We start from the raw sequence: 17126 nt of genomic DNA on the forward strand, positions 1-17126 counted from the left end.
ATTGTCTGTATTGTGCTTGTGATATGTTGTAAAATGTTGTATGTCTGTTAATGTTTCCCTCCTTTTATCTTTAAAATAAAAAAAAAAGAAAGAAAATAAATGGTACATGGCTCTGTGCCTGAGCCAAGGACTAAGTCTTAAGCATTAAGGTCACAGGTTGCCTAATGGGCACAGTTTGAGGTGTGTTTGTGACTGCCAGGGATGGAGGTCAAGGAGGCAGCTGGATATAACCATGCGGACCTCAGATGAGTATCTTGGCTGGTGTGAAAGAGAATGTAGAGTGAGAGGTGAGGATGGCCAGGGAGTGAGTCTTGAGGAATCTGCTCACCATACAGCACACGAACAGAGGAGACTAGAAAGGCCCACGGTGCAGGCAGAAAACCTGGGCAATGGTGTGATAAGAAATGCCTAGGAAGGTAAGTCTTTCCATAGTGAGGAATTCTGATTCCATCACTTTCTGAGACAAGTTGTATGGCTGCTCTAAGCTTCAGCTTCCTTACCTTTAAATGGAGTTTAGTATACATCTTTCAGAGTTATTGAGGATGTTAAATGAGAAAAATCAGCATTGCATATTTAAATATCCTAAAGTCTATCTCACTATTTATACAATACAGTTTATTGCTGTAGTCTCCATGAAATATCAGTAATAATAAATACTGTACAGCTTGCAGTGATATTAAATGAATTTTTATTATAAGTACTTTTTTCTCAACTATTAGTTTTAGAAGGAATAATGATCTACATGCTTTCTTTTTGTAGTCTTAAGATTAGCGTCTGAGGGAATCTTTATGTATATCCGATGTACTGTTTTTGGTCTTTTTTATTTTAAAGAGAAAAAAATAAAAATAACAATAAAACAGTTTCAGAAAAGTTAGTAGGAGAGTTAGTAGGAGAGTTACAATAATTAATACATTATATATTGTTGTCTCTGTAGTAGTAATTCAGAGTACAGGATATAGGCATGATATCTTGTCCAAACAATATTAACACAAACCTTTCTTTTCATGAACTAAGAGTGTACTTATTTTTTGACAGGTAACCTAATTTATTCTGTGGAGGGATGGTTGAGGAAAGAGATATTCCCATGTAAGAATTCTGTGAGATGGAAAGCAATATTCAAGATAGTTTTAAGTTACACTAAGATTAAATTTCCTGCTTGAAATGAAATATTTCATTGATTAGCTTTTGTCTCAGGTTAAACTCTAACCATCATTTGTTATACGCATGCATTATTCTTGAAATATTTGTGCCTCTGAAACATGTGTGCCACCTGGAATATATAAATACCATTATTTCGGACCAAAATTTGTTTGGGTTACTAATTTTCTCACAATCTTTATTAGCAAAGAAAAGCGAGGGAGGGAGTTTGGGAGTTCTACAATTATAAAATATTCTCTGCTGAGGCTTAGCAAATCGTTCTTTTGGAAACAATAATATGCACCTTTCAAAGTCTACACTAATACACACTGTTAATGAGTATTATGTACTCAGAACTGCAGTGCGTTTCTGCGTGTGGATGTGGTAAGAATCATTTTCAACAGTTCTTACACAGAGGCAGTTTTGCATCCTGTGCAAAAATGCTGCATTTTGCATCCTGTGCATTTCAGTGGCTGATCATTTGCATGAGCCAAGTTCATGCTGCCAGCTATTACTCCACTCCTCTTGGGCTTTGCTGTAACTCAGAGCAGTGCTAATTTGCCACTCTACATTTGGCTCTTGGAGAATGTTTTCATATATGTACTGAGCTTATAAAAACCATGTTTTTCCTGAAGTAGAAAACAGGAATTCATTTGTTTTATATTTGCATCAATTTATGTTATAGTCAGGTATGTGCAGCTAGGTTTGACTTTAAACTTTATATGAGAGGATCTCTGAGCAAAGAATTAGTTACTATCAACATTTTTGCATATTGTTACCAGAGTCTGGTGTGTTAGCCTCAGTGCTGTAAGTTTAGACAGAAGCCATGGAAAACCTCTAGTTGAACTCTAGAGGAAAAAGTTCCCCTTGGCCACTCAAATTCTCATCTTTCCTCTGACCTTTTGTTTCTTCACCTTACTCCTTGCTATAAAACCCTGGCTTATGTAACTCTTCCAGCTCACCCTCCTAGACTTAGACTGACTCGTTTATTCAACATTTCATTTTAGGTGCTTTGGGGAAAAGTGAGAATAGGATTTTGTCATGCAGAGGTTGTAAGGGGGGGCATTGGGGAGCAGGGTAGAGAAGAGGATGTAGGAAACTGCTTGATGTATTTGGTCCTCATCATTGACAGATACCAGCCCATGTAGAGGATGCATTAACTTAATTAGATTATGAATTTCGTAAGAAGCTAAAAATATTTCCACACCATAATGAAGTAGAAGCTGTCATGGATAATTCTCTTGGGCAATCTTTTTTAAGTGAGTTATTTAAGCGAAAAGACTAAGTCAGCCTTTCCATTCATACAGTTCAGGTGCATGAACATTTCAGTCCTACGTGTGCACTGACATGAGACACTGCTGAGGAGCGGGGACCGGGGCTGTGGAAGTGGAGTCCTGGGTGACGATGCCACAGACAGCACTTCCCCGTTTAACATCCTGCTCGTCCTCTGATCCTTCCAGTCACAGCGGCCCCGTCAGTGCACACTCAACGTGGACCTGACTGGAGAAGGATTGAACGCCTTGAGAAACATGGACGAAATGAAATCCCCCCTTTTGTAAGGGGTGCGCTTTTGTTTTGTGAATCGCATTCACTTTTTCACTGTTGTTCTTTTTTGCTTTCAAATTTTAGAAACGACATAAAGCTGATAATGCAGTGAACAAGAAACAGACACAAGGTAGGAATTTTACGTCTCCTTTCTCTTCTTTACCAAGCTGCCCTCACAGCAATATGTATGGATCTCTCCAATAACATATAATTCAATTGAGGATATTGTGTATCTCTTAAGTTTTTGTTCATGATAAGCTGTTTCTTGCTTTGAAACATTTATTAGTGTGATTCTTAAATTCACGTTAGAGTCATGTACAGTGAAAATATTTTTGAAAGATGACATTTTAATATATAAAAATGCCTCATAGTGGTGTGTTCTAAAGTACTGTCCATAGGATCTGACGTTATTTTGATAATGTTAAAAACTGTAAAATGTGTCTGTTTTGTCTGTGCTCTGTGGGTACTACTCTAGAAAGGCTGTGTGGAAAGTAATCATATTACTTTGCTGAAAAGCATATTGAGAACACTGAGTTACATGATACATACAGATGAAATATTTTCCCGAAGTAAAGGAAATGATTAAAACTAGGCCAGCTTTAGGAAGTAGCATGGCTTTTTTGGTATGGGTCTCAGTTTGAGGCAGCCCAAACCAAAATGACCTTCAAAATTGGCAAAAAGGCCACTATGCTGTCAGATTTTTTTAAAAAATCAGAAACTTGCAAAAATGACACTATCTCATCCTTGCGCTTGTGCCCTCTGAGAGTCTTATTTCTTTCTGAAGTTTCCTGTTGAGGATCAGCAGTATCTCCCAGCATTATCTGATAGTCTAAAATAGTATTTTATACTGTTGTTATTTGTTTGGGCCCTGTTAAAGTGCTGTCCTTTTTTTCTTGCCACTTAATAAGGCCATTTGATGCATTTGAAGAAATCAAGTTTATTAAAAAAAAAAAACTTACTGAGATATTTTTATTATACGATGTACAGCAACAATAAATGGGGATTTTTAACTTTGAAGAGCTTATAGCCTATTTATTCAGCTAAGTACAGAAGAAAAAGAATAAAAGGACAAATAAGAGATGATTTCCATATAAGATTAAGGATTGGGCTACATCATCTCAATGTGTCACTATATTTCCTTCGCAAATAGTGTTTCCCATATCTAAAGCTGAAACATTCAAAAACAGAGACTGTTGTGGAGTACCTTGAGTTAGATCTGGGATTTGGGGAGTATTGTGGGTAAGCAAGAGATGTAGAAAAGACGTCTTGTGTGTGGATTGTGTGGGAAAGGCAGGACAACAGGGCATCCTAAGCAGAAAGGAAAAGGCTGCTGGATTGCTTTGTTGATCTGTTGGTAGTGTCACTTGTAGGAAAGAGAATCATATCAGAGGGAAACAAACGTGATTACAAAGGTAGATTGGGCCTTAAACTGCAAGCCAAAGAGATTCCAATTTTTCTTGTATGTCCTGAGTGGCTACTGAAGGTTTACAAGCCAATAAATAGAATAAGCATCTAGGTTCAGGAAAGACAGCAGAAAGAATCAGAGCAGGGGGCTATCAGCTGTCTGGAGACAGAGCTTCTCCAGAAGGTTAGGTCTGAAGGGACAATCATAGATATTGAAGGGTCGAAAATCCAGATGTTTCAAGTATTGGAGATTTTGGCAATATGCAGTTTTACATTTGTTTCCGTATTGCTCAGAATATTTATTCGCAGCTTTTGAAACAGAATTATGTGAATATGTGTCTGTTGTGTGATGTTTCTTGGAGCGGAGGGCTGCTCTCTTCAGTGACAGTTCATTTTCAGGTTTTGGTCTAAGAAGTCAACCTGGTAAAACTGAAGAACAGTCATCACGACTTTCACAATTTTAGGCCACGGCTCCTGGTTCGGAAAGGATTCTCATTTTCTGAGTACTTACTTCCCCCAACGTTCCCGTCAGAGAAAGTGTTCTCTCTGTCTCTCTTGGCTCATCAGTCCCTTTTATGGACTAACAAGATCAGCCCTAGTAGCTGGAAATAAGGAATAAGCAAGTGAGAGAAGGTGTCAGTGCTAGTGTATGTGTTTTATAAGTCATTTCAAAAATACAGTATCGAGACTGAGCTATAAAAACCATTTGATTAACAGAATACTTGGAAGTCCTATATGCAAGTAATAATGGCTTTTAGGTTAATACTTGAAATTGTTTTCTAAGAAATTGGTATTGTTTTCGTTACCTACCTTGATAGTTGATATTTTTTTAGTTTGGTAGTTGATAGGCAGTAATAAAAGTGTTTGGGTAGCACTGTTTGCTGTCATATAGCTCGGATTACTTCATATGAAACCCATTTGTTGTCATCTGACCAGAATGAAATTCAATTTGCCTTCCTAAACTGAGTCTGTGGTGGGTGTTTAGGAAAGGGAAAAAGGATATTTATGACAGGTAATTAAGTTTTGAAAGAAATTTAGAGTATTACATTTTCATTCTCTAAATGGTTACTAAGACCAAATAATATGCAAGAGGATGACATTTCCCCCTCACATTTATTTAAATATCAACCCTTTTATATTTTTACAGAAATAAGTATTTTCTCTATTTTTGCATCAGGGCACAAAAGACTTCATTCTTCTCTCATTCCCTAGCAACTTCATAAATATAAATTTGTAATTTATTTCCAACATTTTTAACTACATAATTATACACCAATATTTGTCTAGCTTCTCATTTTTACCAGTTAATTTGTACAGTTTGGACCTCCCTTAGAGCTTCACAAATAGGGTCTCCCTATGAGCCTATCCACTTTTAAAGAAGAGCCACTTCTTGCCCAGAGGTAGAAAAATTGGTTAAGTAGATGTTTCAGTGATCTGGCAAGTGCAAAATTGTGGGTTATTTTCCAAGCACCTCATTGCAGAGGGAGGGCAAGGTATAAATTGATGCTCAGAAGTCAGGGAAATGAGTGAGTCTTGGTAACTTTTGTGGCCCACTTTTCCCAAAGAAGCATGACTTTTGAGGGCTCCTGATGCTTTTGTTGCTGCTGTGTGCTGGTTTGTATGTAGCAGGCAGAAGCACAGAGAAGCCAAGGCCAGCTTCTCATCTCTGTGTTTCTGGGAGCTCTTAGCCCAGGCTCCTGTCGTAGCAGATGCTATGTGAGTATGTGGCAGACCAACAGGTGCATGGACCACTCTCAGATACTTTAATACAGATAATGAAGGAGAAAGAGAGACTACATATGCAAGGAGGCATCTTGAAACTTCATCATCTGGGGTGGGAACAAAATGAAGAGCAGTATTTTCCTAATACTGTGTCCCAGACTATTTCACAAGCACCAATAAAATACTGAAGTGGTGCAAGTTCTCACCACTTTGTTACCTTCTCTGTCAGTCATTACTTTGTCATTTTACCCTTGCTTTGCTGCCTGTGAGTAATACTGTGTGTCCAGTTATCACTTCCATGATTAGGAGCCCTCTGGCACTGTCAGATTTGGAGTTCTCTGGTTTATCTTACATCTAAATTTACCTTCAAGCCAAGCATGGTGACTCATGCCTGTAATCCCAGCACCCTGGGAGGCTGAGGCAGGAGATTACAAGTTCAGACCCAGCCTGGGTAACTTAATGGACCTTGCCTCAAAATGTAAAAAGGAATGGGGATGTAGCTCAGTGTAAAGGCCCTCAGTTCAACCCCACTACCTAAAAATAAAATAAACTTACCTTTATTTTCTCTGATTATTTCCTCTCTCAGTACCCAAACTCAATTTTTGATCTTCTTTGTGTGCGTGCGCACGCACACACGCACACACACACGCACAAAGTCTCACTGTTTTCCCTGAACTGAGTTGTTTTACCAAATTTATATCTGCAGTCTTTTGTAAATTATAAATTTGCGGTTGTTACCATAATATGTAAATGGAAGCATGTCCCATTGTGAATTTGTGATAGTTGAGCCAGTTCTCTTTTTAAATTTTTAAACTATGTGTTCACTTTCTATGAAGTGCCCTGTGGGCTAGCATGCCAATCTTTCATGTGAAATGCCAGTTTCACCTACAGTCAAAACCTTGTTTTAGTATGATAGTAGGTGGTATGTATCACATTTAATAAAGTGGTGTTGGTCTGTTATTTAATTTTTAGAAAAGCACATTGCTGAACAAATAAATGTGTTCACCCCCGTCTCTCACTTCCTCCCCAGAGGTACATGGGCCTTCTGTAGAGCAGAACTGAGTTGGCAGTAGCTGATGGCCACTGACATAGTTATTTGCCTGCAAGACACTTGGTGGCTTATTGCCCGCTGGAAACCACTTCACCTTTTATTTAAACACTCTTGTGAAAAAAGAGTTGCTGTGATGTGGGGTGAATGTGTTTGAAGCTCTTCAGCCTGAAATGACCTCCTAAGAGGACTGAGTCCGTCTGGTTCATTCATTGCAGTGTTCTACACAGAAGTATCTCTGAGAGGCTTAAAATAACACCACTTCCTCAATGAAAAAGACTGCTGCCTCTGGCCTCCCTTTTGCCACCCCTGGGCGAACCATCTAGTGAGTGTTTACGGAACGTGTGTTTACTCTACCAGATGTACATCAGCCTACCCATAAGTAGTTCTTAGAGTGCCTTGTTTTCATGACCCTGGGCTTAAAATTTAAACACATACATAACCCAAGCAATTTCAGACATCTACAAGGTTGTTAACATTTTCAAATTTTCACTGATATCTTAGGGTTATATAAATTGAACTGGTTAGATAATATCCAACAATACCTCTGGAAGCAGAGGTATTTATTTGTGGAGAAATACAGCCCCAGATTGTGTTTCATTTGTTCTATAAATACAAGTTGTACAAAAAGGAGCAAAGCCCCCTGAGGAAATGTAGAAGCATAAAGTGAGAGAGGAATGATTTCAGGGGTCGGCTTCTGACCCTATTCTTGGCTTCCTTTCCTGTGTGTACATACCTCACTTACTTTGTGTTCAGTTTTTTAATTTAAAAAAGGTATTCCATTTCCTTGGCACTTTCCCCCCATCTGTTTTTGTCAAACCCAAATACACTTCATGTCCATATTTCCTGGGAAAAACAGGCGTGATTCAAAGTCAGAACATTTGTTATTTCCACTTCAGTGAGTCTTGATTGAATGTCTGCCTGTGTAAGACCTTTTGCAGGAACGCAGAGAGAACCAAGTCTTTGTTCTTGCCTCACAGGAAATTATAATATGGGAGGGAAGATGAAATACCAGATAATCTACGAGGTAGATAAGGTAGTAAGGGCCAAAGGAAAAGGAGGGTTTCAGAATCTCATCTGAATGGCTCACAAAGGATGAGCAGAATTTCAGTAAGCACAGAGATTGCCAGGATAGCTCTAGGTAACCCAGGAGGAAGGACTGATAATGAATGTTACTGCGGAAGCGGAAATATACAGGATACAGTCCAGGAATCGCGCACATATAGTTTACTTGGCAAGAACATAAATCTATGTCAGGAAGTAACGAGGGCACAGACAGAGGGTAAGTTATGCTCATATTTAGGAGGCTTTTTCAAACCAGGGTGAGAAAGTTAGTGGGAATAAATGAAGGGTGAGGATAGGCTCCCACTGTACTTTTGAAAGAATTCTTTGTTTTGTTCTTTCCTTTAACTTTATTTTTTTATTAGTATATGTTTGCAACACATAATACCTACACTCATCGTGGAAGTGGGTACATACCACATCACGATTCTTTTTACTTCCTCATACTCTGGTTTCTCTTCATCTCGTATAAATCTTTCACCTTTTTTACTTCCTCTTCCTTTCATCTCCCTCTATTCCTATCTGTACAAAATCTGTTTTCTTGTTTCCTGCCATCTAGATGAAGTTTGCAGCTCTGAAGCAGGGTCAAGACGAGATACTGAGAAAAACTAATTTTGATTAAATCGAAAGGAAGACTGTGACCAGGTGAAGGCAAAGGGAACTATGCAGAGGACAGGTTTAGCTGGACTTGGAGGGATGGGGATCCCTGTGTGGCCAAACTAAAGAGGACTGGGACTGAATCCCGCATTTAAGAAGTAGTGGTGCTTACTAGTTTTTAAGCAGAGTTCCAGTTCTTAACTGGACAGAGGCTGAGGAGCGGTGAAACTCGGGCCAGGAACTGTGGAATGATGGATTGCTGAGGGCATGGAGGGAGATTTTTCTTTTAAGAAATTTCTCAATTAAGGAGAACGTGAATGATTCATGAGTCTGAATCTGAGCAGGTGCAAGAGAAAGCATTTTGAGAGTAGGGGATGGTGACCCTCCTGCTCTGACCGCATCATCACCCCCATATATTTTTTATAAATCCCCAGCTCTCAAACCTGATTGTGTCTCAGAATCCCCTGGAGGGCTCGTTAAAACTGCTGAGAGTTGAGCGTCACCTTAAAGCAGCGACGGTGAACCTTTTTTAGAGCTCTCAGTGATAGCAAACAGCCAGTGGTGGCCACAAAGCCTTGCCACTGCTGCTCTAGAGTCTCTGGAGGCCTGGGATAGGGCCCCAGAATCTCATTTTTAAGAAATTCTCGATGATGCTGGTGTTCCTGATGAAACTCAAGGGCCACTGTTAAAAGCTGTATAGATGAGTTCATTAAAATAACATCAACTAATTTAATACCAGTATAAATAGTACAATCAGAATAATTCAGGAAGTTTGTTGTCTTTTGTGTCAGGAGACTCTAATGACTGGCCACATGCATAGTGATTTCCTTTGACCTTTATACACAAGTTTACACATGACACTCTTGTGCAATGTCTGTGCCACAGAGAGGCTTTTACCTTAGAACTGTTTTGAAAAGAAGAACCTGCATAGGGAATGAATGAATGCTTTAATATGGTATATTGGTTTTCCTTCTGTGCTTAGCTCAGACAGGTACTCAGCTACACTCTCAATCTTTTCCATGACCTAAAATAAAAATCTCTTTCAAACGCTAACTGCCAGAGAGGAATAGGAGCCTGTGGATCTTTTGTCCTCTGTGGCATCCCTTCGAATGGCTTACCTCTTGTTACCCACTTAAGAAGTGACTGATTCCTCGGGAACACCAGCCAGTGACTTGTGATCACCCCAGTGACACACCATAAAATGAGCACACAGGGCAGTGTGGTTGAGTCCTGACTTCAGTGCTTCCTCTAGGGCCCTGGAGTGAGGAATCAGACCCCCAGGTACCCAAACAGAATGTTTTCCTTTCACAGAGGAAACCCATTACAACAAAGCTGTTAACTAGTGTGCTGCTAAGTAAAAACAGGTTACACTTGAGGTGTTTGTTTAATCTGAGTTCTCCCAGGCATACTTGCTGCCTAATTGGGTTGTGTGGAAACTGTAGCAGGTGTGTTTGGTTGGAACTGGGAGAGGCGGAGGAGGTGTGCATTTCAAGCAGTGAGCTATTAAAGCACCTCCACAGGCCATTTTGAGGATTCTGTCCCCACTCACTCTCACTTTAATCATCCCCTGCTTGGGTAGCAGAGTAGTTCTGTCACTTTTAGCCCAACAAAGGTAAAATCTCAGGAAAGGACCCAGCATTGTGAATTATAAAACTGGTGGGTATGCTTGCCCACTATTCAAATCTTGACTTATACATACACTTTTTATATGTTGTGAGCTGATTTTTAACTTTACCAGAATTTTTGATCTCTGTACTCTAAGATGGACCTAGCATAAAGTTTATAGAGCTGTCTACTTCCTTTCATTATTTGTATGTTTTGTATATCAAGAACAAAATAAATAGGGGTAGGGGAAGAAAGTATTCATCTAATAAGAGTACAAAAAAATGCAGATGCCACAGGCCACAGACCAAGTGGTAAGTAGTAAGGTTCTGCAATATTTTCAAGGAAATGCTGCGCTAGTTAGGAGTCTAACTCGGTGCAGAGACATAAATGCACACACCTTGATTAATCCAGACCACTACAGCTTTGCATTTAAATACTAAGTGCACATCAGATGAACAGAATTGAAGTAATTGTGTGCATTTGCATTTAGAGGCAGTAAAACTTCATATATTGCTGGTGAGAGTATACTACTATAGATCCTAAGGAAATAGTTGGGTTGTGTCTGATGAAAGTACAACAAAATGCTCCGAAGCCAGCAGTGCTCCTTTTGGGATTTGCTCTCATAAGATACAATCAAATCAGTGCTGTTCAGTGTTCTTCGTAGTGGTAGAAAGCAGGAGTCAGAATTTTCTTTAAAGGGAGGCTATGTAAAATGCATTGTGATACAGTTGCTGTGGGAGACACCTGAAAGTGTGATGCTCAACTTTGGCCATGATAAGGACAAGATGGACTAGCTGGTGACTCAGCTAGTTAAAAATCTGAACACCTATGAGGTTCCCAGTATGAGATTTCTCTACTTAATATGAAGATGTATACAGGCTGATGGCTAACCTGGAGTAACCAGTTCTGCAGTCTGGCTTGAGTAATTGACTAGAGAGTAGAGACCCTGCTGGCTACACGCAATGGAGAACTACTCAGCCAGAAAGAAGGATAAATAGGAGTCGTTTTAGGAAAATGGTTGGCCCATGAGGCTGTAATGCTAAGTGAAATAAATGAGACAGAGAAGGCTAAAATGGTATGGTTCCTCTTATATGAGAAACCCAAAGTATAAATAATTTATAGAACAAAATAAAAGATTGATGATAGGAAATGGAGACACGCAGAGATGGGAAGGGGATCTGAGATGGGATGAGACAGGAAGGAGCAGAGGGGAAGGAGAAGTAAAGTGTATCCAGATGTGCCATTTTGCCCTTGTGAATGTATTTAGTATGTATCAAATGCATATACCAATAAAAAATCAAAAAGAAGAGAAAAAAACCAGCTGGAAACTTTTCCCCAGGCTTCCCTAAACTTCAGATTTCTGACATAACATGGAAGTTCAGAACCCATATTTTGGGTAAGTGAGAAGGACCCTTGGGAGTGGTGCCTAGAAGTTTGTCAGGCCCTGGCACATTCTGGGCATTCATTTTCCTGCCATGCCACATGCTTTCCCTTGATTAGAGCCTTTTGTCAGTATTTCCAGTTGGGTCTCGTAAGTCCATTCGGTTGTCTGACCTGTTGTAATTGGCACATTCTTACAGTGGACTATTTTTTTTACATGAGTTAAATCTCTATGATTTGTCCTAAAAGTATGTAAGACATACTATAGCGGAAGATACTGCCCCCCAACTTCAGTCTGTTAGTTGCCCAGGTAATAGTTCAGGTTACAGTTCCTGTTATTTTTGTTTCTTAGAAACAGCTGATCACTATGATCATACTTGGTCACTATGATGCATATTGTAAGAACCAATCCCCAGTTGACAAGCACTCTGTACTTCCTGCTTGCTTATCCCGTATAAGCCGTAGGACACCAGAGATCAAGACCTGATATTTTGGGAATAATCCCTATCAGTACCCGTCCATGTAAATAAATCTGCATCCAAATCCTGGGTGTCATTTAGATCTTTCTGTTTGCCATTGCAATATTAAATGGAAGATCAAGTTGCCTAGAAATAAATTTAAATAGAAAAGGAGAAAAGTCAACTGTGTTCATGGTTGTCTAAAAATAGAGGTGTAAGGATGTCGGGTCAGTGCTCCTGACTGAGGAAGTGGAAGAGACGGTGCTTTTCCTTTGTACACCTCTGCCCCTCTTGTTGGAATAAGTATTGATTTTGTAGTTTGATACAAAAATGTCATTGACTATATATTTATAAGCTTCTTTGCTGTATAAATTTTTGCAGAAAATGACATTTCCCAGTGTATTTCTTCAATAATGAGAGGAAAGTTTGGGTGGAGAGAGAATGTACTGTTTGGGTGAAGGTAGGGAGGTCAGTGGGGAAAGGAGGTGAGCAGGTTCATTGTGGAGAGAGAAGTGATCAGAGCAAGGTTGAGGGTCAGTGAGCAGGTTCCATAGATGGAGGCAGGAAGCAGATCTGGAGGAGCATCCATCATCAGAAGTGAAGCAGACTCAGAGCGCCACGCTCACGGTCTTCCATGAAAGCACCCCTGGCTTTCACCTTTCTAGGTGGAGCGAAGACTCCCTGACATGGTGTCTGAGAATCCTGTTGTTGCACTTCTATCTTGTTCACTGAACCAGGAGAGTGGGCCAGGGCTATTTTTAGATATGAACCAGCAAACATCCATGAAGTGGCAGCATTTCAAGATTAGATGACAGTGCTAGAAAGGGTGGCCCAGAGCTACAGCAGAGAAGCAAGCCCGTTAGTGCATCTCATGATTATATAACCATCCCCAACTGTTTGCACTGGGAATCTTTTTAGTAATTTACAAAGCTGAGAAGTATATTTTAAACAAATGGCATCATAGTCCATTGGCATCATTCTATGTAGCTATTTTTTATTCAGTTATAACTCACATATCATGAAGTACATCATTTCGTGAATGTAGTTCAGTGGTCCTCAGCGTATCACAAAGTTATGTTGCCATCTCCCTTGCCTCGAGGATTCCAGAACGTTGTCATCACTCCAAATGTGTGCAGTTGGTCCCTATTCTCCCATTTCTTAAGACCCTGCAACCACTAACCTCCATTCTGTCTCTGGATTCATTCATTCTACTCTTTTTATATATATAAGATTCTGCACTCTATGGCCATTCATTGCTGATTTCTTCCAGTGTATCTTCAGGGTTCCTCCATGTGCCCTCCATTTCTTTTTACTGCTAATGTTCCATTGAATGGGCACAGCACACTTTGTTTATCTGTAGACCAATTGATAGACATTCTGCTTTTATGAGCAACACGGTAGTACCAGACTTGTGGAATAGGTTTTCTGTTCTCTTGGGGATATATCTAGGAGTGGAATTTGTGGATTATAAAGTAGCTGTGGGTAACTTTTTGAGGAACTGACAAAGTATTTTCCTCTACAACTATGTATTAAATACCATGTGTATGTTGTTTTTAGCATGAGAGTTACTAAGAAGGCTGAGTTTTATCCTTAGCAAATCTGTGTAACTATTACTGTGACCACACGTGGTCCCAAGCACAGAGAAATATTAATGCATCTAGCAAGTGCTTATTGATGCTGTTGTGTTACTCTGTCATGACATAGGGAATACTATAGCAAGCAGGACAGAGCAGGGTCCTATTGTCATGGGTCTTACAGTCAGGAGGAGACAGCCCTTCCATTCCTCAACTAAATATAAAGTAAAACTGGGATAAACACTTGGAAGAAAAAGTGCAGGGAGATCATTTAGACGTGGGGCTAGTGGTGAAGGACTAGGTAGCTGTAGAATGTCTGCTGAGAAAGTGGGATTGGAACTGAAATCTAGAAGATTTGTAGAAATTTAGTAGGTGAGGGCCCAAGAAAAAGTATGCTTGTCCTGGAGACAGATGCAAGGAGCTGAGGCAGGACGGAGCAGGTATCTTCACCACAGACGGCATGGGAAGGGTGCAGAGGAAGCAGTCAGAGATGAAGATGGGGAATCGTCAGGAGCTGTAACCTAAAAGGCCTTGCATGGAAGAGGAAATTGTAAAATGCTGTCAGAACAGAGCATTTGTACTAGTAAGAACTATTTTAGAGTTTTAAAAGAATTTTTGCATAACAGAAGAATTTTAAAATAAAGAGATAAACAGTGAGGCATAGGGGCATAATAAACCACCCCCAAATCATTATTGCATTCTCAACAAATAGAAATTAATTTGCTTAGAGTATTACCATAAAAACAAAACTACAGTTAAAAACTATATTCGAGACTGGAGTCATAAGTGAAATAAATCAGATACACAAGTTCAGATATTCCGTCGTCTCTCGTGTGTGAGAAACCCAAAGTATAAACAAGGGGCAAAGTACAGTAGAGCATAGACATTAGGAAACAGGAAGAACTCTTTCAGATGGGAAAGGAAATAAGAGATGAGGGAGGAGGGAGGAAGGGAAAGGTGATTTAAAGAAAAAAGAATTGAAGGAAAGAATGGAAATAGAGCATTTTGCAAATAGGAAGAGAAAGAAAGATTGGAGGGAAGGGAGAGGAAGGGGACAAAAATAAAGAAGATGTGCTGTGTACATGCACAAACACCCCATGGTGAATGTGATCATTATGTACTACAAATGTGTACTAATTAAAAAATACCCAACTTAACAAGTTAACAGAGTTACAGGATGAAAAGGCTGTTATACAAACATTTGTACCTATTAGCAGTGACTGGAACATGAAAAAAAAAAGCATATCACTTATTAATAAAATATCAAGAAATCCCATGAAGGACCATTCATGAGAAATTACAAAATATATCTAAGTGAAATTCATGGAGACATAAATAAATGGAGAGACATAGCTTGTCCAGTAACTGAAAAACTTGAGCTCTAAATTTTAGGAGAGTTTTTTGTTTATTTGTTTGTTTGTTTTGTTTTGCTTGAGAATTGACAGTTTTTGGCTAGGGATGTAACTCAGTGGTAGACCTGAATTTCAGTTCTGAAATCCATGTGAAAATGCAAAGGATTTAGAGTGAACTAATATTACAAAACAATAAAGTTGAATGACTTACAGTACCTAATTCTAAGACTTGTCATGAAATAACAATAATTAAAGTAGTATATAATAGTATGAAGGTAGGAGAATTGGTAGAATAAATACAGAATCTAGAAATCAACTTATTATAGAGCTGTGTTGATATAATAGGGGAGAGCAAAAGCTTTTAAACAAAATCTGACAATGTTGATTGAAAATGCAATATAAAATACATGACTGCTGAATGACTTCAAGTACAATTGCCTTCAGTATCTGTGGGGATTAATTCCAGGATGACCATCTCGAGATACAAACTCCTTAGATGCTTGAGGCCTTTATATAAACTGGTATTTGCATAAAGCCTGTGTGCATCCTCTCAAATACTTTACATCATGTATCATGCAGTGTAAATACTGTATAAACAATTCTTATGCATTATTGGTTAGGGAATAATGACAAGTAAAATAGTCTGTACATGTTCAGTACAGACACAGAATTTTTACATATTTCTGTCCACACTTGGTTGAATCTACAAATGCACAACCTGCAGATACAGAGGGCTAATTGTACATGAAATACAAGGCTGCTCTGTGATAACTGACTTATACTTGCTTCTGGGGATAAAAGGATGGATTGCAAAGGAGAATAAGGAATTGTTCTGGAGTTGTGTATCTTGTCAAATGGTGGATTCACAGATGTTTACAATTGTCAAAATTCACTGAATTGAGCACTTAGTATGTGTTCACTTTGCTTTAAATTATGCTTTAGTTGAAAATGAAAACCTCCTGAGCATCAGTCAGGCGGGTGCCCTAAATAAGGGGAGCAGTCTAGGTATAAGAGGACAGGAAGCCTCGGTGCAGTGATGACCCAGGGAGCCTACTATACTATGGTGGCTTGTACTCTGCCTTAACTACATGGCACAGTGTGGGAAATGAACTTAAAGTTTCCTGGCCTTCTGAGCTTTGCAGTTACACCTATTTGTTTTTAATTTTAAAGAGTAAAAAACCAAAAATTTCCAAACAGATAATAGGAAGGTGACAATGGTTAATATATTGCTTATTGTTATCCTTAAATTAGTTACTCAGAATACAAGATATTGGCATTTAATTGTCCAAACAATATTAGCACAAACCTTTCTTTTCAATGAACTAAGAGAAATTAGTAGTATAACTATCTTAACTATCTTTTATATATAATTATTTTATTTTTTCTTTTCACTTCCTTCTTTTCTCCATTCCTCCATCCCAGTTTCTCTCTCCTTTTGAAGTTTCTTCCCATTTTACAATATCTATTGTACATTTTGGATCTCATTTACTCTTTCAGCTTCTCACACTAAGGAGAGAATATGATAGTTAAACATACAAGTCTAGTTTATTCCATTTATGAGTATAGTCTCAGGTTGCATCCATGTTTCCTATAAAAGACTCAAGTTTATCCTTGATATGGCTGAGTAGTACTCCATTGTATTAAAAAAAACCACATCTTTTTTATCTGTTCCCTGGTTGATGTGCATTTGGGTTGTTTCCAAGATCTAGCTACTACAAATTGTGCTGCTATAAACATGGGTGCACATATATCACCATGATATGTTTACAGTTTCTCTGGGAAGATACCCAGAAAGGGAATAGCTGGGTCAAATGGGACATCCAATTCTAGGTTTCTCTTTCTCCAATTCTAGTTTTTCGAGGAATCTCCACACTGACTTTCACAGTGGTTGCACCAGTCTACACACCCAACAACAGTGGACAAGGGCTTCTTCTCCCCAGAACCCCTCCAGCATTTGTTATTGGTTGATTTCTTGATAATAGCCATTCTTTCCAGGATGAGATGGAATCTCAGTGTTGTTTTAATTTGCACCTCTCAAATGACCAGTGATGTTGGACAGTTTTTCATATATTTATTTGCAGTTCGTATTTCTTCACCTGAGAAGTGTGTATTCATCTCAGATGCCCATTTTTGGATTGGGTCTTTAAATGTGGGCAGTCTGATTTTCTTGAGTTCTTTGTACATTCTTGATAGTAGTCCTTTGTCTGAGGAACAGCTCGCAAACATTTTTTTCCTACATTGG

The 17126-nt window shown here is 39.0% G+C and overlaps 1 protein-coding gene across 4 annotated transcripts in view; it reads left to right on the forward strand.

Annotated features, from left to right (window-relative positions):
• Positions 1 to 17126, forward strand: part of Atp8a1 (ATPase, aminophospholipid transporter (APLT), class I, type 8A, member 1) — a 219983-nt gene that overhangs the window by 41631 nt on the left and 161226 nt on the right. For all 4 annotated transcript variants that reach the window (XM_005391918.2, XM_005391917.2, XM_005391919.2 and 1 more), the window contains one exon: positions 2767 to 2812. In XM_005391918.2, the coding sequence (XP_005391975.1) occupies positions 2767 to 2812 (46 nt within the window). The remainder of the gene's footprint in view (positions 1 to 2766; positions 2813 to 17126) is intronic.

Source organism: Chinchilla lanigera, unplaced genomic scaffold (genome assembly GCF_000276665.1).
Source record: "Chinchilla lanigera isolate Chin_1 unplaced genomic scaffold, ChiLan1.0 scaffold00042, whole genome shotgun sequence".
In the NCBI taxonomy this organism is placed as follows: Eukaryota; Metazoa; Chordata; class Mammalia; order Rodentia; family Chinchillidae; genus Chinchilla; species Chinchilla lanigera.